The 27,165-nt window shown below is 32.2% G+C and overlaps 1 protein-coding gene across 1 annotated transcript; it reads right to left on the reverse strand.

The window, feature by feature from the left end:
• Positions 1-24,056: 24,056 nt before the first annotated feature.
• Positions 24,057-24,769, reverse strand: LOC139852992 (uncharacterized). The gene has a single exon (XM_071842348.1). The coding sequence runs from the start codon at positions 24,625-24,627 to the stop codon at positions 24,241-24,243; it is 387 nt and encodes a 128-aa protein (XP_071698449.1). The 5' UTR covers positions 24,628-24,769; the 3' UTR covers positions 24,057-24,240.
• Positions 24,770-27,165: the final 2,396 nt, after the last annotated feature.

Genomic DNA, 27,165 nt, shown 5'->3' on the forward strand with positions numbered 1-27,165 from the left:
TTTATATATATATTATTGGTGCTATTTTGTATTATAAGTGGTTAATATTTAAAATTTGTTAGTCAAGTTGGAAGGGACTAGAGATGCAAAGTTAGATTTAAGGACCTTTCATAATATGGTTTTGGTGGGGAGGGTAGAAAGTGCATATAAGGCAAAGTTAATTAGTAAAAGAGTTAAAATGCTGAAAATGGTATCAGTTGCAAAAAAAAAAGAAAAAAAAAAGATACAGAGTGTTAGTGTGTGTGTGTGTGTGGCGATCCAAGCAAGAAGAGAAGGAGAAACCTTTAATTAAAGGAATTGGGTACATGCAATTGGAAATTTATGTAATCTAGTGTGCTCTAATCATCATAGCAAGTTACAATTCTTCAATTTCTTCTCCTTTTGTGCACAATTAAGGTTCTTAAATCCCTAAAGACAATGTATGAACTTTTATGTCTATGTATCACTAGAATTGGGTGTTTTAGATGAATCTCAAGCTTAAAAGTTGTTGTATGTTGAGAATGTGCACGCTTGTATGATTAAAAATGAATTTGTAATTGATATTGGAAGTAAGTTCATGTATGAACTTGCATTTTGAGTGTATGTTGTGAATATGATGAATATGATGTTATTTATAGCTTAGAATCAAGTCATGCACACTAGGTGTTTGATGAAATGCCTCAATGAAAATGCATATGAGATTTAGTTAATTTGTAAAGAAGAAAGTTTATGTGTAAATTGTTGATGTTGATGTTGTTGTGAGTAATGATATTTGGATGTATGATAATTTTAAGGATGTTAGTAGTTGAAATGGGTTTATGCACATTTGATGCTTGATGTAATGCTTGAAAGAATTACAAGTCATGTTTGTAAGAGATAAACTAGAGAAATTATATAATTAGGGAATTGATGTTTGAATGTTAATGTTTGTTATAATGGAAAAAGGGAAAATATAAGTTAAAATGTCATGTATGTAAGTGTTCATGTGATTAATGGGGTTAAAAAGGGGATTAAATCAAATGTGCAGGTATATGAAAGTGTTGTAAGTTTTTGAAAGATGTAATTTCGTTGAATTATGTTAATGACGAGATTAGCTCATGTATAGGTGTTAATCAAGGCAAAGGAGCTTCAAGTGATCAAGGAACCTTGTTTAATCAAGGTGAGTTTATAGGGGGTAAATTGGGCGGGTCAAGAGTGACTTAGTGTTTCCGGATTGCATCCGTGCAAGAGGACAACGACTAAGTGCACTAGGTGGATAGCTTAGATAGAATGATTAGGCATGCCTAATAATTGTATCTATGGTTGATGATTAGCTTAGGCAAGGTCACTAAGCTTGCTTAATGATTTTGTCTATGGTATGACTTAGCTTAGACGCCTTGGGTGTCCATGTATGTACGTATGCAATGTGATTAAGGTAGCTTAGGCATATGTGTATGCCTATGGTTATGTTACCTTAGACATAATTACTAGGATTGACCTTAGTAAGTTATGTCTATGGTAAGGAAAGGAGTCGGATCCGAAAGTAAGTAAGCAACCATTTGGGTTGGAAAGGCTAAGTGAAGAAATGATTACGCTCAATGATATGTGCTATTTTATTTGCCTATAACTCACTAAGTGTAAAAGCTTACCCCATGTTGTTTTATATTTTTATAGGAACGAAAGGACACCGAGAAGGTAAGGAGCCTATGTAAATATAGCGGAGCATTGGGTTTTAGTAAGTGGTAATGCAAGTCTCTATTTTGAATCTAGCTCTAATGGTACCGCTTATCAACGCCTAGTCTTTTGTATTCGCAAACTATGTAACTTTTGAAGAAATGGGACCAAATGTTGTGTTTAAGTTGTGTAAACGTGTTGCTCAGGATTAAAAGATTTTCGAAGTATTTGATGATGTAAGAAATTATTTTAATTAAGTTTGTGTAAGTATTGTGTTGTTAAAATATGTTGGTTGTTAATGAAGTGGAAAAATGGCTTTTATAACAAGTAGCAGTTCAGTACCAGCGAACGTGTAATGTCGCGCCGCGACATCATTTGCCGCGCCGCGACATATAACTTGTTTTGATTCCATGATGGCTGTTAAGCAGGATTGAATTTCTTTGAAAAATCGCGCCGCGACCAAGAGTTGTCGCGCTGCGGTATATCACTTGGTCTGGGCGGCCGCTCTTAAAAAAAAAAAATTCTATCGTTTAAGGGCGTTAAAAGTTGGTATCAGAGCTATGGTTTAAGGGACTTGGATAATCCACTATAGGGATTATCTAGGCTTAAACCATTGTTAATATAGGATAAGCGATTTAGGACTTGCATGATAGATGAGTTTAAAGGATTATGCCATGCTCCATAGGATAAAGTTTGTTGACTAGACTTATAGTGTGATACTAAGATTGTGGATAACCCGAACACAGAGTTTAATGCTCATTAACCATGAGTAATAATGGATTAAGTGCGTAATACGATGGTGTAATGACGACCAGCCATTGCCATTACATCATTTTAGTACGCATGAATATTTACTATGATCATGTTGAAGTGAGTTGGAAATTCTTTCGGTCTTTTAAGTTATGATTAATTGTTGATACATGAGTTTAAACTAATGAATTGGATGTATTATTTTAGAATGGCTATTGTATCTCCAAATAGAGGTAATGATGAGGACGATGAGTACGTCCGCACCCCATCAATGGAATCTATCGAAGGCTCACAAACCGAATCTGATGAAGTTACGATGGCAAATGATCTCTCGGGGCAAATAGGACAAGCTTTGGTGCGATACACCCCAACTCTTCTAAAAAAGATAAAGAAGTTGATTAATGACCAATTGGACGAAAATTTGAAGACTCTTATGACTAATAATCCTGTGTTAAGAGGAGAAGGGGGAAGCGGGGTAAGGCAAGATGAAGTAGAAGCCCCGAAAAAGAAGGATGAACTCGTTGAGTACAAGAATTTTGCAAATTTCCATCTACCGGAATTTCATGGTAAGGTTGACCCGGTTGTTAGTCAAAGGTGGATCGACGAGTTAGAGGAAACTTTCATGTTGTGTGAATGCCCTGAACACTTAAAGTTAATTTACGCGGCACACCAAATGAAGGGAAGTGGCTATGAATGGTGGAATTTCATAGTTAAGTCACATGGACGGGATGTGGCAACAAGTTTTCCATGGGAAAAGTTTCGTGAGATGTTTATGGATCAATTTGCTCCACCCGCCGAAGTTAGTAGGTTAACGTCCCAATTCATGAATATCAAGCATGGGAGTAAATCAGTGACCTAGTTTAATGCCGAGTTTAATGATAAGTCTCGTTTTTGCCCGGACTTTGTTTCAAGTCCTAAGTTGATGATGGATCACTATCATGAGAAGTTAAATCCCGAAATAAGTGAATTTATTGATAAGGGTACGTATAAGACGTTAGCCGAGATGATGAATAGGGCTCTTGTGAGGGAACACGAACTTAAGAAGAAAGCCGCGTTTAAACGAAAGTTGGATCAAGATTCAAAGTCAATGCAAAGTATGAGCTCGAAGAAAGGTAAGTTTAATTCCGAATCCCCGCACAAATCAAAAGGGGGATTCACATCGGGGAAAATCGGTGGAAAATAAGTGAAGACGTGCAATAGGTGTGGTAAAAATCATACGGGTGAGTGTAAAGCGGGTACTACCGATTGTTATTCATGTGGGAAACCGGGTCATAGAGCCGCCGAATGTTCTAAGAAGGGAAAACAGTGTTATTATTGTTTTGAAAAGGGTCATTTTCAAGCCGAATGTCCTGAGTATAAGAAAGATTTGGCAAGTGGTGGTGTTAAGAAGGAGGTTAAAACAAAACCAAAGACAAGTGATAGCCAACCAAGAGCCCGAGCTCATCAGATTACTGCTCTCGAAGCGAAGGAATCCCAAAATGTGGTGTCAGGTACCTTTATTGTAAACTCTTTTCCTGCACATGTTTTGTTTGATTCCGGTGCTACGCGGTCGTTTGTTTCTTATTCTTTTTGTAAACATTTTGACATGACCCCAAGCATGTTAGAGCATCCTTTAGAGGTTGAGATAGCGGACAATAAAACCGTTATGGTATATAGTGTTATTAAGGGGTGTGAAATTGTTTTGGATGATGAGAAATTTTTTATAGATTTGATACCCATGCATATGGGAGAGTTTCAAGTAATTGTAGGTATGGATTGGCTAGATGACAATGATGGAATAATACTATGTCGTAAGAAAATTGTATTAGTTCAAGCACCTAGTGGGAAGGTTATTTGGATTTATGGGGAACGGGCTAGACGTGCTATTCCTATATGCACGTATGCTAGAGCTAAACGATTTTTGACCCATGGGTGTTGCGCGTTTTTGGCACATGTGATAGATGATTCGAAGAAGGTTGCTGGAATAAGTGATGTACCGATAGTTAATGAGTTTCCGGATGTGTTTTCGGATGAATTGCCCGGTGTTCCTCCCAATCGAGAAGTAGAGTTTAGAATAGAGTTGATTCCCGGAGCCACGCCAATTGCCAAAGCACCTTATCGATTAGCTCCATCGAAAATGAGGGAAATGATGATTCAACTACAAGATTTAATAGATAAAGGTTTTATACATCCTAGTAGCTCACCTTGGGGAGCTCCGGTTTTGTTTGTGAAAAAGAAGGATGGAACAATGAGAATGTGTATCGATTATCGTAAATTGAATAAGGTCACTATTAAGAATAAATATCCATTGCCGACAATAGATGACTTGTTTGATCAATTACAAGGTGCATGTTTCTTTTCAAAGATAGATCTAAGGTCGGGTTATCATCAATTAAAGGTGAAGGAAGAGGATATCCCTAAAACAGCTTTTCGCATGAGGTATGGTCATTATGAATTCGTGGTTATGCCTTTTGGGTTAACTAATGCTCCGGCCGCGTTTATGGATTTGATGAATAGGGTTTGTCGACCAATGCTCGATAGGTTTGTGATAGTGTTCATTGACGATATTTTAGTGTATTCTAAGGGGGAAGAGGAGCATGCGGTGCATTTACGACAAGTGTTAGAAACTTTAAAGAGAGAAAAGTTGTTTGCAAAGTTCTCTAAGTGCGAATTTTGGCTTCGAGAAGTTCAATTTTTAGGACATGTCATTAATAAGAAGGGTATTTGTGTCGATCCGACAAAGATTGAAGCGATAATGAGATGGGAACCGCCTATAAATCCCACCGAAGATAGGATTTTTCTAGGCTTAGCGGGGTATTATCGATGGTTTATACAATATTTTTAAAGAATAGCCACCCCACTCACTAAGTTAACTCGTAAGAACGTGCAATGGAAATGGGAAGAAAAACAAGAACAAGCATTTCAACTCCTTAAAGAGAAACTTGTTCAAGCTCCTATACTAGTTTTACCGGAAGGGAATGAGAATATGACGATTTATTGCGATGCTTCTAAGAAAGGTTTGGGGTGTGTGCTAATGCAAAATGGGAATTTCATAGCTTATGCTTCTCGTCAATTGAAAACGCATGAAAAACGTTATCCCACCCATGATTTAGAATTAACGGCCGTGGTTTTTGCTCTGAAAATATGGCGTCATTATCTTTATTGTGATGACCCGAGAATTTCCGACCAAATTTAAACTTAAATCTTTATATGTTCCGACACGATAAGTAAAGTCTGTAATATTGAGTCTTTAAATGTTTGAACTATTCCATGTCATCAACTACCCTTTGAACTGTGTTCGACGATTCACGAACTATTGTTGAAAATAAGTTGTTGGTTATCATTGTCTTTAAAAAAAAAAGAATTTAAATTATAATCCTTATTATTATGTTTATCATTACTATTATTAAATATTATTAGTATTATTATTGTTACTATAATTATAATTAAAAGGTTGTTATAAAAAAAAAATTAAAAAATAAAAAAAAATAAAATAAAGATATTAAATATAAATAATAAAATAAGAATAATTAAAATTATAATTTAGTTGTATTAGTTATTACATTATGAATATGATTACTAAAAAGGTATCATCCTTATTTAAGATTTATCATTATCATTAGTAATATTATCATTATTATTATATTATTATAAGTTTATATTATTATAAATTGTAATATTAAAAGTAGTATTATTATAGTTATATTCATTAATAACATTATTATTACTTATTCCATTAAAATTCTTAATATTGTGACTTATTATTACTTGTATTATTATTATTATTATTATTATTATTTGTATTATTATTAATTTAAATATACTTAAAAATTTATTTATAATAATTATAAAAGATCTTACATGTGATATAAAGGATCCAAATTGGTTTACAATCTTTTCGAACTGTTTAAATAGTTGTTATATTCCTCAATCGAATGATCCACATATAAAGTCCAAAAGCAGTTAAAGATGCCTTTCTCCTTTTTTGACTCTCATGAATAACACACAAACAAACACATCATCTTTTTGTTTCATTTCTTTGTCTTGCACTAATATTTTTTAATGATATACTACCTCCGTCCCACCAGAAGTGTCCACTTTGACTTTTGACAGTCTTTATTTGTCAACTTTGACTATAAATATTTATGTTCGTGTTATATAATATTTGATGAAAATTATATGAATGGATTGAGTTTTAATTGTGTTTTCATTGATATAACTTTCATCAAGTATTATATAATACCAACAAAAATATCTAAAGTCAAAGTTGAATAAGGAAGACTGGAAAAAGTCAAAGTGAACACTTCTGATGGGACGGAGGGAGTATGATATATGATAGTATAACATCTTTACATATATACTCAATACATACTTCACCCAAGTGAACCATTTAAACCGATACTATAAACTACTCAGCCAAACCATTTTCTGTTTCAAACAAGACACCAAAACAACCACACAAGCTGTTTACTATGTACTGTTGCTACTATACTTATATATCTATTGCTATTACGAAAATCCACCACCACTACTCTTCAATTAATCACCAACCCGTCACCACGTGTTATGGCCACTTCTATTTTCTGTTTCCATTAGAACATCATCACTCCTTGAACTATAAATCATCACCATTGTTTCTACTACTTCTGTGCAGTAACCAAGACCCATATGGGGTATTCGTAGGCCAACAGACCAACCCCCCCATAACCTACGATTTGAATGTTATGATCAAATTAACTGCAACCATGCTATACCCCTGCTATACCTTTTGATACTATCACAAACTAACCTCAATAATACCAAATTAACGTTCCTGTGATAGCTACTGCAGTTGTCCTGCTTTTGTGATTCAACACCGAAGGGTTTTCGCCAACAAAATCATCAAGAGTACCGTAAACCAAAAGTAGCCACCACCATCATCATGGATACCTTGTTTTCTGTTACATGTGGAATCCCAAAGACATCACCACTAGCAACCTATATTCTTTCCTGTCCAACAATAAAAATAACCCATTCCTATATATAAATATATATATACATATGTGTATCATCAAACCATAATCATAATCTAAACAACCACTTATGTCTATAGAAACTTACTTGATCTTCACCATTGTGCCACCAGAGACATCACCTTCATGAAATCATTAATCCAACACTATGACCTTCCTTTTGCTATAAATCGATTTCTTGGATTCTAGTTCCATTGATCACCAAACACCATCTTGATTGTTGCTGCTGTGATACTTTACGAACACCAAAAACTACCACTAATAGCTGCAATACTGCTGCTATTATATCTGTTTCAAATCAAAACATAAATAAGTACATCACCTTTGTCTACTTGCTTATACTAAGACTAGCTATTTTGCTCTCTGTTCGAAAATGAAGACCAATAGAACACTGGTACAGTTTTAAATCTACTTGTATAATCATTTATTTATTTGATTTCCTCATTTACCCATTGTAACTAAGATAACATCAAATTAAAAGTTGTAAACTTATTTATGAACAACTGAATATACACAGAAAAATATAAATAAAAAAATAAAAAAATATATATATAAATATTAACAATTTTTTTTAAAACGAATCAGCAAATTTAATTACTCTGTATAATTTATGAACAACCATAGAATTCATATCTTTAAACTAATTAATTCGAATCGTATCAAGATTAAAACCCTAATCACACCTACAATCTAATACATCGGTATGAAGTGAAGTTGAAGGTCTATTTAAGTTGTCGATTTGATAAATTATTCTGATTTATGCAAATCTAAACTTGAGACTAATTTCGAATCCAAATTAAATAGAGATAATTGACATACCTGGTGTTAATTAACCGATATTCGTGGTGATTGATGCTCGACTAAAGATGGTGATGAAACAAGGAATTGATTACTTGATCGATTGATTGAATCAGGGATCCTTTGAAACCTCGTGATATTATCTTCTGCGTTTTGTTTGTGAACTATTTCGATCTGTATTGGGGAAGGCAAATAAAACGCGTAGTCTCGATTATTAGGTGTTATTATTATTATTATTATTAATTATTATTATTATTATTATTATTATTATTATTATTATTATTATTATTATTATTATTATTATTATTATTATCATTAGAAAAATTATTGTTTTTATTAAAAGAAACATTTTTATTAAAATTATCAATTATTAATAAAGTTAGTATTATTATAATTATTAAACAAAAGATTTTTTAAAAAAAATACTTATTATATATATCATATTACATACTAAAATTTATAAGACTAAAATGTTATTATTATTTAAGATACATATACTATACAAATAAATTTTAATATAATCATATATATAAATTTTAATACATTATGTATACTTTAATTAAAACACTTTAACATGAATCTATTATATAAATATTATGTAATTATTTAAAATACATAAATTGATATAATTGAGTTATATATTAATAAATATTATAAACTTGTTTAAATATTATTATGTGTATTAATATATATATAAATGATATAGGTTCGTGAATCCGAGGTCAACCCTGCATTGTTCAATATAGTCATATGTATTTTTACTACAAAATACATTAGGTGAGTTCATTTAATCCCTTTTTACTCATTACATTTTTGGGCTGAGAATACATGCAAATGCTTTATTAACTGTTTTACAATATTTATATGCGTGAGTTTCATTTGCTCCCTTTTACTCTTTACATTTTTGGGACTGAGAATACATGCGCTGTTTTTACAACTGCTTTATTGAATGCTTTTGAAATATATTTTGAACTGCGAATACATGAAATGCTTTTATAAATGTTTGGCGAGATAGACACAATCAAAACATTCCTCGAATGAATTATTATGCAGACAGAAGTTCTGCGGATTATTATTGAATTATGTGGACATGATAATTGCCACCATTAAATTATGTGGACATGATAATTGCCACCATTGAATTATGTGGACATGATAATTGCCACCAATTGATATGAATGTTACGTATCGAGAGAATGATTTTATACACAGATTATGTGTATGTTATTTTGTGCACAAGATATGTGTACGGTTACTAATATTTATGTAAGATGATTTCGTACACGAAAAAGGTGTACTGTATTTAAAAGATATCGCATGTACATTACAGGTGGGTATAGGATTCGGGCCCATTTGGTCTATCAAAATTACAGAATTTTATTGTTTTATGATAAACTTATGAACTCACCAATCTTTTGGTTGACACTTTAAAGCATGTTTATTCTCAGGTATGAAAGAAATCTTCCGCTGTGCATTTGCTCATATTATATGGAGTCGTTCAGGTCATATAGAGGTCAGAACCTCGCAATGGGACCAACTGTTGAAGACTTCGTCCAGATGGATTAGGACGGGGCATTTCAGTTGGTGTCAGAGCGGTGGTCTTAGCGAACCAGGTCTACATTAGTGTGTCTAATTGATAAGTCGTTAGGATGCATTAGTGAGTCTGGACTCCGACCGTGTCTGCATGTCAAAAAGTTTTGCTTATCATTTTGTGTCGAAAATTATCTGTTTATCATTCTTAGTCTAGACACATCTTAATGCAATAATTGCATGAATAATGTATAGATAAATTCATATCTTAGCGTATCTGATATTGTTACCTTTGCGTGACAGCCTCCGTAGATCCCTCCGTAACTTATGGGATTTTAGTATTATATATGCATATGTAAATTATGTATTACATGGTACTAATCTACATCCTATAATCTAATTCTTATCGAAAATCCTTCATCTGATCGTACGAGATGAATCCCTCAACTAGTTCGAGTCCTTCAGATTCCGATAACTATTCTGATAGTTATTCCGACAGTTATTCCGATATGGAAACACACTTGAGCTCCGAAAGCAGTATAACCAGAATGAATTAACCAATTGGCCATCATCAATTCATCTGATGGGTTCGTAGTTTACTTAATCATTGGAGACAAGAAGAAGGTGATCCTTTTCATCAACCGAATTCACCTCTTAGTGAAGAACCTGAAGCACTTACCGGCGAATCTATTCGAACCACCATATTCACCCTCATTGCCAGGATATCCCACAACGATTGTATTCTATCCACAATTCTAGATCTTATTCATCCGCTCGTTCTGACCGACAATCATCCTGGAGTAATAAGTCAACGAACTTCGCGCTCGAATAATTAATTCGGAGAATATGGTGCAAAATGTACCAGCTTCAGCAACATCACCGGCATCAACAGAACCATCAGTAACAACACCAGTACCATCAACAATCCATGCCTCGACATCTCATTCTGTACCTCGAATATAATTATTTTTCTACGAATCGTTCTACATCATTATCTTCATTCGACGTGGCGATTATGTAATCTCTAATATGTTAGAGATTATATATTTTTGTTCTAACGAAAAGCAAATGAGTTTAATATCATATTAACTCATTAAATCCATGATTACATCTGAAGAAAATATATATGTATATATATTCTTTCATAAAGATTGAAAATTAAAAAAAATTCTCTTGTACAAACTGTTAATGGTGAAAATATTTTAACGGGTAGGTAATACCCGAGGACTATTTAAATTTCACATTAATAAGTTACATTGTACGTTCTTTGAATCTATTTCAACAGTCATATACTATCCTATTTACAACCACCGAGATACGTATCCGTTCACCAAAGAATAACTATTTTCATTCAAATTCAATTTCATATTTGGATTTTGATCTACAGAATCCAACAAGTGGCATAATGAAGAAATAATGGACACAATAAAAATTGATTAGAAACAGAATAATTAACAATATTAAATTTTATTAAGAAACCACGCTAACAAAATCCTAGCTAACTGTTCCTAGCTAACTGTTAATTCCGTATTACATTTTATTTATCACAATTTAATTATCGCAATTTATTTTATTGCAATTTATATTCTCGCAATTTTATTTATTGTCATTTAATTTCTGTTATTTACTTTACGCACTTTATTTATCGTCATTTAATTTCTGTTATTTATTTTACGCACCTTAAATATCGGGACACGTATACAAAGTTTTGACATATCATATCGACACATCTATATATATTATTTGGAATCACCATAGACACTCTATATGCAGTAATGATCGAGTTCTCTATACAGGGTTGAGGTTGATTCTATAATAATATATATACTTTGAGTTGTGATCGAGTCTGAGACGTATACGGGTCACGACACGTATTAATTAATTCGAATATTATATATTAAACTATATATGAATTATGGGACTGTCAACTGTGGACTATCGACTGTGGACTAATAATATTGGACAATTAAAATGTTGATTATAACATATGAAACTAAACAATTCTTCAAATTTCCACTTGATTTCATCTTAAACGCCATTTGTATCTTGACAATTCTAATCTGCGTTCAAACCCTTCATGATTCTTGAAAACACCTCAATTGAAAGGATGAACCAACCGCACTTCATCTATGGAAGAAAAGATTGACGCATATAGTTATGCACCTGAAAACTCCCGGACCCTAAGTAAAAGTTTAACACGTGTCTGTGTTAGCTCCTTTGGCATTGTTATTACCGAAAATAACATTGCAACTCTTTTTCAAATTAACCAATTTTATCACAGCTTCAACAAATCAACTTCAACTTCCATTCGAATTAGCCTTATTATAACCTCGATATATAAGTTTGCCTGTCATCATCGTTACCGGAGAACTGTTTATATTTCACCACATTAGCAGTAAAATTACCAGCAACTTCAATGAATTTGGACTTTCTGAAAAATCATTATATTCATTGAAACCCCATCTTGTATTCATCTATACCCTGTAACAATAATTGCCATATCAATTACCGAGAATCAGCAATCAGTATTTCGAATCTCGTAGCATTTCTACATCAATAGTTATATGTATACATATAACAATTATCTCCTAGAATTACGACCTTCAATTCTGAAATTTTGAAAAGGCACCCAGTTTACGAATCGATACTCTGAATGTTGAAAAAGCTGAATGAAGCAGCAAAAACTGTAGGCAACCGTAAACGACCTTAGTCGTCGAAAGTTTGATAATAAAGAATAATATGTTGGAAAAGCTCAGAAACGTTGAAACTGGAAAACGGATATAGTTAACCTTGAAGGAGACCAAGGACAAATACAAGGACCATACCCTATATTCAAAGGATTCAGGTAATTCTGGATCCGTTGAAATCTTTAGAGAATATCTTGCTCCAAAGTCATGTTAAAATCTTGCGGAAAATCTTTCTCCATCAACCATCGAACCCAGAAATCCCAAAATATCATCATCAATATCTTCGATATTTCTGAGGATATTTTCATAAATATTCTCGTCCGAAATTATATACCTCTTCGTGCTTCCTGTGTATCATTATATTGGAAACATTCAATAGAAAATTTAGTACTGAAAAGCAGATTATGCGAAACTATGAAGAAAGCCGTGGACAAATCACAAAGAATAAGTTTGACTTCAAAGAATCCAAATGATTCAATGTCTGCTAAGGTCTTTAGTGAATATCTTGCTCCTTACTCTAAAACTTGCAAATAATAGTTTCTATCATCCTCTAATCTTAGATATTCCGAGATATTATCGTATCTTTCATTATAAATATCCTCCATATTTCTGAAGATATTTTTATAACTATTCTTATCTGAAATCATTAATCTCTTCGTGCTATCAGTGTTACATCATATAGAAACTGTTAGTTTCTATATTCTGTAAACTTTAGAGCTTAAAATATGAATGTTATTGAAGTAATGTTGGGAACTGATGCATGAGTTAGTATAATATAATGACACTTGATCAACGTGATTATATTACAGTAAGTCATGCTGAGTTTCTAATGGGACGTGATGATTTACAGATCATAACGTCATCATGTGCCATGTCACAGAACTCTTTCATTCTACTTAACTCCTGAACAAATCAAGAAAATGTATTCTTGATGGTTCTATCTTCCATGATGTTGATTAATTTGAAAATCAAATCGTGCTATCACGTTCCTTCCTACTTAGAACATTACAATCATTCGAAACTCTATATCTACAAATTCTGGACCATTATTCGCTTGACTTGAAGTCGGGAAGAGAAAACAAAAGCATAGAGCTTTGAAATATAAGGGAGAATATAAAGCTCAATACCAACACAGAGGTTACAAACTGTGGATATTAATACGAATAGCAATATATAGACATGGTAGAATTAAGAATAGTATCACCCCAAAGTAATAATAGAAGGAAACAGGTTTTTCTGACGGAAGGTTGGAAAGACGGATAATAGAAATGATAATTAGGAAAATATCAAGGACTAGAGCTGGATTAATCATTTTCACAATCTTTTGGATGTATGAACTAAGAAAGAAAGTATAGAAATGGTGAGAATAATGGAACTGAAGAGCTTAATTTATAATAGAAATATCAGACAGAGTAATCGAGGCAGATCACCGTATTTAATTATAGAGATCTTAATTTCCTTACTCACCGAAGAATCAAATCTTTTTGATTTCGAAGATTTTCTATAAATCCCATGAATTCCGGAATTCAATCCGGTTTATGTCAAAAATTAAGGAGGGATCTTATTTTCTTCAATTCACTCTTTTGCGATAGCTCCACTCGTATTCTTAGAATAATCGAATTATTTTATCATTATTATTCAATAATGATAAAACTCTATTTATCAACTCATATTTGTCATGAAAACATGTTTATTGTTAACCATGACGACCCCTCACTCAAATTTCGGGACGAAATTTCTTTAACGGGTAGGTACTGTGATGACCCGAGAATTTCCGACCAAATTTAAACTTAAATCTTTATATGTTCCGACACGATAAGCAAAGTCTGTAATATTGAGTCTTTAAATGTTTGAACTATTCCATGTCATCAACTACCCTTTGAACTGTGTTCGACGATTCACGAACTATTGTTGAAAATAAGTTGTTGGTTATCATTGTCTTTAAAAAAAAAGAATTTAAATTATAATCCTTATTATTATGTTTATCATTACTATTATTAAATATTATTAGTATTATTATTGTTACTATAATTATAATTAAAAGGTTGTTATAAAAAAAAATAAAAATAAAAAATAAAAAAAATAAAAAAAAGATATTAAATATAAATAATAAAATAAGAATAATTAAAATTATAATTTAGTTGTATTAGTTATTACATTATGAATATGATTACTAAAAATGTATCATCCTTATTTAAGATTTATCATTATCATTAGTAATATTATCATTATTATTATATTATTATAAGTTTATATTATTATAAATTGTAATATTAAAAGTAGTATTATTATAGTTATATTCATTAATAACATTATTATTACTTATTCCATTAAAATTCTTAATATTGTGACTTATTATTACTTGTATTATTATTATTATTATTATTTGTATTATTATTAATTTAAATATGCTTAAAAATTTATTTATAATAATTATAAAAGATCTTACATGTGATATAAAGGATCCAAATTGGTTTACAATCTTTTCGAACTGTTTAAATTGTTGTTATATTCCTCAATCGAATGATCCACATATAAAGTCCAAAAGCAGTTAAAGATGCCTTTCTCCTTTTTTGACTCTCACGAATAACACACAAACAAACACATCATCTTTTTGTTTCATTTCTTTGTCTTGCACTAATATTTTTTAATGATATATGATATATGATAGTATAACATCTTTACATATATACTCAATACATACTTCACCCAAGTGAACCATTTAAACCGATACTATAAACTACTCGGCCAAACCATTTTCTGTTTCAAACAAGACACCAAAACAACCACACAAGCTGTTTACTATGTACTGCTGCTGCTATACTTATATATCTATTGCTATTACGAAAATCCACCACCACTACTCTTCAATTAATCACCAACCCGTCACCACGTGTTGTGGCCACTTCTATTTTCTGTTTCCATTAGAACATAATCACTCCTTGAACTATAAATCATCACCATTGTTTCTACTACTTCTGTGCAGTAACCAAGACCCATATGGGGTATTCGCAGGCCAACAGACCAACCCCCCATAACCTACGATTTGAATGTTATGATCAAATCAACTGCAACCATGCTATACCCCTGCTATACCTTTTGATACTATCACAAACTAACCTCAATAATACCAAATTAACGTTCCTGTGATAGCTACTGCAGTTGTCCTGCTTTTGTGATTCAACACCGAAGGGTTTTCGCCAACAAAATCATCAAGAGTACCGTAAACCAAAAGTAGCCACCACCATCATCATGGATACCTTGTTTTCTGTTACATGTGGAATCCCAAAGACATCACCACTAGCAACCTATATTCTTTCCTGTCCAACAATAAAAATAACCCATTCCTATATATAAATATATATATACATATGTGTATCATCAAACCATAATCATAATCTAAACAACCACTTATGTCTATAGAAACTTACTTGATCTTCACCATTGTGCCACCAGAGACATCACCTTCATGAAATCATTAATCCAACACTATGACCTTCCTTTTGCTATAAATCGATTTCTTGGATTCTAGTTCCATTGATCACCAAACACCATCTTGATTGTTGCTGCTGTGATACTTTACGAACACCAAAAACTACCACTAATAGCTGCAATACTGCTGCTATTATATCTGTTTCAAATCAAAACACAAACAAGTACATCACCTTTGTCTACTTGCTTCTACTAAGACTATCTATTTTTCTCTCTGTTCGAAAATGAAGACCAATAGAACACTGGTACAGTTTTAAATCTACTTGTATAATCATTTATTTATTTGATTTCCTCATTTACCCATTGTAACTAAGATAACATCAAATTAAAATTTGCAAACTTATTTATGAACAACTGAATATACACAGAAAAATATAAATAAATAAATAAAAATATATATATATAAATATTAACAATTTTTTTTAAAACGAATCAGCAAATTCAATTACTCTGTATAATTTATGAACAACCATAGAATTCATATCTTTAAACTAATTAATTCGAATCGTATCAAGATTAAAACCCTAATCACACCTACAATCTAATACATCGGTATGAAGTGAAGTTGAAGGTCTATTTAAGTTGTCGATTTGATAAATTATTCTGATTTATGCAAATCTAAACTTGAGACTAATTTCGAATCCAAATTAAATAGAGATAATCGACATACCTGGTGTTAATTAACCGATATTCGTGGTGATTGATGCTCGACTAAAGATGGTGATGAAACAAGGAATTGATTACTTGATCGATTGATCGATTGATTGAATCAGGGATCCTTTGAAACCTCGTGATATTATCTTCTGCGTTTTGTTTGTGAACTATTTCGATCTGTTTTGGGGAAGGCAAATAAAACGCTTAGTCTCAATTATTAGGTGTTATTATTATTATTATTAAATATTATTATTATTATTATTATTATTATCATTATCATTATTATTATTATTATTATTATTATTACTATTATTATTATTATTATTATTATTAGAAAAATTATTGTTTTTATTAAAAGAAACATTTTTATTAAAATTATCAATTATTAATAAAGTTAGTATTATTATAATTATTAAACAAATGATATTTAAAAAAAAATACTTATTATATATATCATATTACATACTAAAATTTATAAGACTAAAATGTTATTATTATTTAAGATACATATACTATACAAATAAATTTTAATATAATCATATATATAAATTTTAATACATTATGTATACTTTAATTAAAACACTTTAACATGAATCTATTATATAAATATTATGTAATTATTTAAAATACATAAATTGATAAAATTGAGTTATATATTAATAAATATTAATATATAAACTTGTTTAAATATTATTATGTGTATTAATATATATATATATATATATATATATATATATATATATATATATATATATATATATATATATATATATATATATATATATATATATATATATAAATGATATAGGTTCGTGAATCCGAGGCCAACCCTGCATTGTTCAATATAGTCATATGTATTTTTACTACAAAATACATTAGGTGAGTTCATTTAATCCCTTTTTACTCATTACATTTTTGGGCTGAGAATACATGCAAATGCTTTATTAATTGTTTTACAATATTTATATGCGTGAGTTTCATTTGATCCCTTTTACTCTTTACATTTTTGGGACTGAGAATACATGCGCTGTTTTTACAACTGCTTTATTAAATGCTTTTGAAATATATTTTGAACTGCGAATACATGAAATGCTTTTATAAATGTTTGACGAGATAGACACAATCAAAACATTCCTCGAATGAATTATTATGCAGACAGAAGTTCTGCGGATTATTATTAAATTATGTGGACATGATAATTGCCACCATTGAATTATGTGGACATGATAATTGCCACCATTGAATTATGTGGACATGATAATTGCCACCAATTGATATGAATGTTACGTATCGAGAGAATGATTTTATACACAGATTATGTGTATGTTATTTTGTGCACAAGATATGTGTACGGTTACTAATATTTATGTAAGATGATTTCGTACACGAAAAAGGTGTACTGTATTTAAAAGATATCGCATGTACATTACAGGTGGGTATAGGATTCGGGCCCATTTGTACCATGCAGGATTTAAATCTGTGGTCTATCAAAATTACAGAATTTTTTTTTTTATGATAAACTTATGAACTCACCAACCTTTTGGTTGACACTTTAAAGCATGTTTATTCTCAGGTATGAAAGAAATCTTCCGCTGTGCCTTTACTCATATTATATGGAGTCGTTCAGGTCATATAGAGGTCAGAACCTCGCAATGGGACCAACTGTTGAAGACTTCGTCCAGATGGATTAGGACGGGGCATTTCATTTATGGTGTAAAGTTCTCTATTTATACCGATCATAAGAACTTAAAGTACTTGTTCAATCAAAGAGATTTGAATGATAGGCAAAGAAGAGGGCTCGACTTGGTGAAAGATTATGATTGTGAAATTTTGTATCACCCCGAAAAGGCTAATGTGGTGGCGGATGCTCTTAGTAGGAAGTCGAGCCACCAACCGATTAAGGTGACGAGTTTGATCATGGTAATATCGCCACGAATATTCGATAGTATCCGGGTAGCGCAAGATGAAGCATTAACCTTCGAAAACGTGAGGAAAGAAAGGATCAAAGGGAAAGTTAATGATTTTATAGTAGATTCCCGTGGTCTAAAGCTTAGATATGGAAGAATTTGGGTACCTTTACAAAGTGGTGTTAGAAATGAGCTCCTTGACTTAGCTCACAAATCTCAGTATTCGATTCACCCCGGCGCTACGAAAATGTATAGAGATCTAAGGAAAGACTATTGGTGGCCAGGAATGAAGAGAGATATAGTAAAGTATGTTCATAAGTGTCTTACTTGCCTCCAAGTGAAAGCCGATCATCAAATGCCGTATAGTAAACTTCAACCACTAGAGGTACCGGTATGGAAATGGGAGCACATCACGATGGATTTAGTAAATAAGTTGCCTAAGACCCCTCGGCAACACGACGCCATTTGGGTTATTGTTGATAGATTGACTAAGAGTGCGTTATTTTTGGCGATAAAAGAAGCTTCATCGTCGGAAGCAATGTCTAAATTATATATGAAGGAGGTTATTGCAAGGCATGGAGTGCCGGTTTCCATTGTTTCGGACCGTGACACTCGATTTACCTCACAATATTGGAGAAAGTTTCAAGAAGAGACGGGCACCAAGTTGCATGTTAGTACCGCGTTTCACCCACAAACGGATGGTCAAAGTGAGTGAACTATCTAAACTCTTGAGGATATGTTGAGGGCGTGTGTCATTGATTTTGGTGGTAGTTGGGATACTCTCCTAACTCTAGTTGAATTTTCGTACAATAATAGTTATCATTCTACCATACGAATGGCGCCTTATGAGATGTTGTATGGGAGGAGGTGTAGAACCCCAATATGCTGGGGTGAAGTGGGTCAAAGAGAATTAGGAAGCACGGAAGTAGTACAACAAACAACCGAAATGATTGATCAAATTCGTGAAAGAATGAAAGCGCCACAAGATCGACAAAAATCATATGTGGATAAAAGAAGGAAGCCGATAGAATTTCAAGTGGGTGATAAGGTAATGCTTAAAGTTTTTCCGTGGAAGGGTATAATTCGTTTTAGAAAAAGAGGAAAATTGGGTCCAAGATTTGAGTAGCTTATCGTTTGGCCTTGCCCGATGAATTGAGTAAAATACATGACATGTTTCACGTGTCACAATTGAGAAAGTGTTTGGCAGATGAATCAACATATGTTAATTTAAATGAGATTGAGGTTGACGATAAGTTAAGATATGCGAAAAAGCCAATAAAGATTTTGGATCAAAAGGTTAAGCAATTAAGAAATAAGTCGGTGACATTATTGAAAGTGTTATGGCAATTTAGAAAGGGTTCCGAATGCACATGGGAACCCGAGGAATGGCTTATGAAGTATTATCCATCGTTGCACCAAGAGTGGTTCGCGAGGACGCGAACAATCCAACGGGGGGAGAGTTGTAACATCCCAATTATTTAAGGTAATATTTTATGTAATTTAATATATATATATATATATATATATATATATATATATATATATATATATATATATATATATATATATATATATATATATATATATTGTTGGTGCTATTTTGTATTATAAGTGGTTAATATTTAAAGTTTGTTAGTCAAGTTGGAAGGGACTAGAGATGCAAAGTTAGATTTAAGGACCTTTCATAATATGTATGGTGGGGAGGGTAGAAAGTGCATATAAGGCAAAGTTAATTAGTAAAAGAGCTAAAATGCTGAAAATGGTATCAGTTGCAAAAAAAAAAAAAAAAAAGATACAGAGTGTTAGTGTGTGTGTGTGTGGCGATCCAAGCAAGAAGAGAAGGAGAAACCTTCAATTGAAGGAATTGGGTACATGCAATTAAAAATTTTATGTAATCTAGTGTGCTCTAATCATCATAGCAAGTTACAATTCTTCAATTTCTTCTCCTTTTGTGCACAATTAAGGTTCTTAAATCCTTAAAGACAAGGTATGAACTTTTATGTCTATGTATCACTAGAATTGGGTGTTTTAGATGAATCTCAAGCTTAAAAGTTGTTGTATGTTGAGAATGTGCACGCTTGTATGATTAAAAACGAATTTGTAATTGATATTGGAAGTAAGTTCATGTATGAACTTGCATTTTGAGTGTATGTTGTGAATATGATGAATTTGATGTTATTTATAGCTTAGAATCAAGTCATGCACACTAGGTGTTTGATGAAATGCCTCAATGAAAATGCATATGAGATTTAGTTAATTTGTAAAGAAGAAAGTTTATGTGTAAATTGTTGATGTTGATGTTGTTGTGAGTAATGATATTTGGATGTATGATGATTTTAAGGATGTTAGTAGTTGAAATGGGTTTATGCACATTTGATGCTTGATGTAATGCTTGAAAGAATTACAAGTCATGTTTGTAAGAGATAAACTAGAGAAATTATGTAATTAGGGAATTGATGTTTGAATGATAATGTTTGTTATAATGGAAAAAGGGAAAAGATAAGTTAAAATGTCATGTATGTAAGTGTTCATGTGATTAATGGGGTTAAAAAGGGGAATTAAGTCAAATGTGTAGGTATATGAAAGTGTTGTAAGTTTTTGAAAGATGTAATTTCGTTGAATTATGTTAATGACGAGATTAGCTCATGTATAGGTGTTAATCAAGGCAAAGGAGCTTCAAGTGATCAAGGAACCTCGTTTAATCAAGGTGAGTTTATAGGGGGTAAATTGGGCGGGTCAAGAGTGACTTAGTGTTTCCGGATTGCATCCGTGCAAGAGGACAACGACTAAGTGCACTAGGTGGATAGCTTAGATAGAATTATTAGGCATGCCTAATAATTGTATCTATGGTTGATGATTAGCTTAGGCAAGGTCACTAAGCTTGCTTAATGATTTTGTCTATGGTATGACTTAGCTTAGACGCCTTGGGTGTCCATGTATGTACGTATGAAATGTGATTAAGGTAGCTTAGGCATATGTGTATGCCTATGGTTATGTTAGCTTAGACATAATTACTAGGATTGGCCATAGTAAGTTATGTCTATGGTAAGGAAAGGAGTCGCATCCGAAAGTAAGTAAGCAACCATTTGGGTTGGAAAGGCTAAGTGAAGAAATGATTACGCTCAATGATATGTGCTATTTTATTTGTCTATAACTCACTAAGTGTAAAAGCTTACCCCATGTTGTTTTATGTTTTTATAGGAACGAAAGGACACCGAGAAGGTAAGGAGCCTATGTAAATATAGCGGAGCATTGGGTTTTAGTAAGTGGTAATGCAAGTCTCTATTTTGAATCTAGCTCTAATGGTACCGCTTATCAACGCCTAGTCTTTTGTATTCATAAACTATGTTTCTTTTAAAGAAATGGGACCAAATGTTGTGTAAACGTGTTGCTCAGGATTAAAAGATTTTCGAAGTATTTGATGATGTAAGAAATTATTTTAATTAAGTTTGTTTAAGTATTGTGTTGTTAAAATATGTTGGTTGTTAATGAAGTGGAAAAATGGCTTTTATAACAAGTAGCAGTTCAGTACCAGCGAACGTGTAATGTCGCGCTGCGACGTCATTTGCCGCGCCGCAACATATAACTTGTTTTGATTCCAGGAGGGCTGTTAAGCAGGATTGAATTTCTTTGAAAAATCGCGCCGCCACCAAGAATTGCCGCGCCGCGGTATATCACTTGGTCTGGGCGGTCACTCTTTTTAGAAAAAAAAAAAAAAAATTTCTATCGTTTAAGGGCGTTAAATTATTATAAAAATAAAAATGATATACATGTGTACAATCTATATATGTACAAGCTGTGATGATCTATGAACAGCAGAATAACCAACTCGAAAATAACAACAGGAATTTACATATGTAAGTAAACCGCAGGGGATGATAGCCATTGATCCCAATCTCATTTTAACACATAAATATTTTAATAATCAAGATATAAATAAAATAATTTTCTAAAGATGCTTCCTACTAAGCACTAATGAAACACAACTTCATTTTAACCAAATGTTTGTATGATGATTTGGTTTAGTGGATGGTTGGTTCAAGCTCGAGTGTTTATGTATAAGGTTTGGTGTTTAGTGGTTGCATTTTTATGTTAGATTGTTGTGATAGTTGATTTTTGTTGGTTTATATTGTATGTTCAACTAGGGGTTCATATATGTAGATTGTTTAAATGGAGAACCAATGTTTGTTGGTTATGTTGAGCGCAAGTTTTTGTACAACCGATCGTTCATATATGCATAATTTGTAACCCGACTGATTATTTGATGATTCTATGAATATCTTCATAACACACTCTCAATGATAGATTTAGTAATGGATGTATCTTTTTAAATCAATAGAGACTCACAATTGGGATGAATGGATACTTATAAATCTACAATATAATTGTAGTGAATTTATTAAATTCATAAATGCAATTCAGGTTAAACCAGTTCTTTCATCTATCTCCAAGCTGTTTAGTTTTGAAAATATATCTCAATAATAATTTTATAAGCTAATATTTATAATTAAAAAATAGGGTATATGATTGCAAGATAAATATTGTATTTTTATCAATATGATATATTTTTATTTTTACCTATATATCATAAACTTTGAAATTATTTGCAATATGTTTCACAAATATATAGATTAGAAATACATTATTAGTATGGACAAATTGTAATCTTCATGGCTTAAACTGAAATACACCTTCTAACATATTGTGGAAAAAATTTCTCTTAGAGCGAGTGAGTTACTTTTCTATTAAAAAATTTATACATGTAACTTATTAATTACTAGTGTATTTTGTGTATATTATACCTCTGAATAAATAAATACCGTGTAATATATGTAGTTTAAATTAGTTCTCCATATTACACTCTCTAATTTTATGTACGTAGAAGTTTATATATGCTTCACGAATGGAGATTATTACACTTGTTGATATCAGAACAATAAAATATACAATATCAACTCTTATGACTCTGGAATATATTTATAATACTAGAACTCCAAGTAAACCAAGATGACCGATATCAAAATACAGAGTATACTTTTTCCACTCTACGGATCAATCTATTATTTTAGAAACTATACATATATAGTCGAAAATGTGACAAAAGTCTAATAAGTATAAGTCCAAAGGTTATTTTTGTCAAAGTAAAAAACTTAAGAAGGCCATCTGCGACCAATACTACCCAAACCCATGTTTCTGGCCTAAATTTCACTATTGAAGTCAAATAGCAACTCGTTTCAGTTAAACTGCCCAAATGCACAAAATGATACAGTAATTAGTTTAGTAATATCGAGGTAACTACTCCAATCAAATATTGTAGATGTCTAGTATATGGGTAAACTTTTGTATACATTCAAAAGTTCATGTTTAGTTTGAAAAAAAAAAAAAACAAAACAAAATGTACAATAAGTATAAAATGTTGATCACTAAAAGTATTTTCTACCAATCATGTATCATTTTTATAATCAACTATGGAGTAAATCTCTCAATTGGTTGAAATAAATATGAGATGCTCACTTATTTTAGAAGTATGATGCTTATTCTTTATTTCTCTTTACAATTTAAATACAATAATATTAACATGAATTAAGAATTAAGAATATATGAAACGCTAAAAGTTAAGATGAAAATTCAACAAATTAAAAAAGAACCGCGTAATAATTCTTTAATAATTAATATGTGTTGGACAAAATATACTTTCAATAATCGAAGATTAAATGCGATATACATATACATAATACATATACATAATACATAATATATATAATATTGCAATAAGAATTGCAAATTAACACAATTCAATCATTTCTTAGCAAATAGTCCACCCAAACCACCCAAACCACCAAAGCCACCTGTTTCGCCGCCACTTTTCTTGGGTGGCGCTGCTGTAGTTCCACCGGTGGTCTTCTTACCGGTGGTGGTAGTACCACCACTCTTGCCTTCCACCTTTTGGAGAAGTGGGTCAGTTTCCACTAGCCCATCTTTATCTAATGCACCTGCAAGCCATTCAAAAAAACCTTTTTCTTCACTGCTTTTACCAGATCCTTTTGATGCGGTGGCAAATGTCTTTACACTTCTTGCTCTTGTGGTGGTAATGGTACTGGTGGTGGTGATGCTGGTGGCGGTGTTGGTGGTGGTGGTGGGGGAGATGGTGGTTGCCGGTGCAATGAACATGTTCAAGGAAGCCATATGAGAATTAGTTGGTGAATGGTAGTTTTGTTTTTGTGATGAGAATAAATGGAATTTTTTTCAAAGTATATGGAGATAATGCAACTCATGTGTGCCACAAGCTTTCTATAGATCGCTTATCCTCTTTTCAAGTGTTTTATGAATAAAATAATTTTTATAAATTAAATGCGAATACCACTTTTAATTTTTGTGAGGGGATGAAAATTTGGAGGGGCTAGTTATCAAGTAATATGGCTACAAGTTTGACACGTGAGATATGTTTCATTTTTGGCTAGGGGTCATGATAATAAAAAAGAACCACTCTTGTTTAATAGATAATCTAGATTTACAGGTTTAAATACTGAACAAAATTGAAGTCTTCTTAATTTTTTTCTTCTATATCTAACAAATGCTGTCCACAAATACGTTTTGATAAAACCAATCCTGGCCCAGTAAAACCAATCCTGGCCCAGTATATATTAATCAATTTTTAACCCACTTTCAGTGATTGTCTGAGCCCAACCGGGAAACTATTGAGAATGATATTATGGGCTGGCATCTGACCAAGTTGATGCATATCAAAAGCCCAACTCTCATTAATCGGCCCAAATCAATAGTTAATTGAAGAGTTTCACTCATATCTATATCTATATCAACTATATATATATATATATATATATATATATATATATATATATATATATATATATATATATATATATATATATATATATATATATATATATATATATATATATATATATATATATATATTGACTTCTTGATTATTAAATATCATTTACCCTATGTATTAAATTAAAGTAAAAGGTAAATATCTATGATAAAAAAAAATAAGGCCTCATAATAAATATGGTTGAATAAATATGGCTTATTATAATGTATTATTTAAAATTAGTATTACTAATTAATATTAAGATTGAGATGGTTAAAAACTTATGTGATTATCGTAAAAAAAACTTATATGATTTACCCCATAATAAATGATAGTTAAATTTAGTAAAATAGTCATAATAGTGAACCTAATATTCTATTCTATTCTGTCTATCTATATATATCTATCTATAGTATCTATAGCGTAAAAGTTGAGTACAGTAGTCGCAAATGTGATCTATTATGCAAGAAAATCAATGTAAAATTGAGTAAAAATATTTAACCATATATGATAACACACTAGGATTGTGATCCGCGCGTTGCCGCGAATTTTGTAACCCATTCTTTTGGGTATTTGGTTGATGTGTTTAGTGGACGTTTCCTGCATACTTTATTACTAAGTACATACAAATATAGTTACATAGTTAAATACACAAAGTTTATTACATGACATTACACATAGTTAACGAAATCTCATCCAACGGTACCCACGTCGAGTCATCCGCAAGACACTTACGGAGATGGGAAACATGGAATGTGTTATGAATCCCCGCAAGCTCTTCGGGAAACTCTAGTCTATAAGCAACCTCACCGACACGATCCAAGATCTTGAAAGGACCAATAAATCGAGGAGCTAACTTCCCCCGCTTTCGGAACCGTATAATACGCTTTCACGACAAAACCTTAAGCATCACCATGTCTCCCTCTTGGAACTCAATCGGTCGCCTTCGTTTACCGGCATAAGATTTTTGTCTATCTTGCGCCGCCTTTAATCGAGCCCGAATCATCTCAATTTTACTATTCGTTTCTAAAACCAAATCGGTACTCTCGATTTCTCCTTGTCCCACTTCACCCCAACAACTAGGAGTTCGACACCTTCGCCCATAGAGCATCTCATATGGTGGCATTCCAATACTCGCATGATAGCTATTGTTGTACGAGAATTCCACCAAAGGCAAGTGCTCATCCCAACTACCACCAAAATCAATAACACACGCCCGTAACATATCCTCCAACGTTTGATTCGTATGTTCGGTTTGACCGTCCGTTTGAGGATGATACGCCGTTCTCATCTTCAATTGAGTACCCATATCTTCATGAAACTTATTCCAAAACCGAGACGTGAAACGAGTATCTCGATCCGAAATAATAGATATGGGGACCCCATGCCTCGATATCACCTCCTTGATAAATAACTTTGATAAAGTCTCCGACGATATCGTTTCCCGAATAGGAAGAAACAATGCACTTTTCGTCAATCGGTCAACTATCACCCAAATCATATCAAATTGAGTTCTCGCCGTCTTTGGTAACTTTGTAATGAAATCCATGGTAATGTGCTCCCATTTCCATTTTGGAATTTCTAACGGTTGTAACATACCATACGGCTTTTGGTGTTCGGCCTTAACTTGCAAACACGTGACGCATTGTTCAACATACTTAACAACATCACATTTCATGCCGAGCTACCAATACTCTTTTTTCAAATCAAGATACATCTTTGTCGCACCCGGATGAACGGAATACTTTGACTTATATGCTTCATCAAGTAGCACTTGTCGAAAATCTCCCATTCTAGGCACCCACACCCTTCCTTGAAATGACAACAAACCATGCGGGCCTAAGGTAATAGACTCCGTTTGTCCCATGATTCGTTCTTCATGTTTG

This window comes from Rutidosis leptorrhynchoides, chromosome 6 (genome assembly GCF_046630445.1).
Source record: "Rutidosis leptorrhynchoides isolate AG116_Rl617_1_P2 chromosome 6, CSIRO_AGI_Rlap_v1, whole genome shotgun sequence".
In the NCBI taxonomy this organism is placed as follows: Eukaryota; Viridiplantae; Streptophyta; class Magnoliopsida; order Asterales; family Asteraceae; genus Rutidosis; species Rutidosis leptorrhynchoides.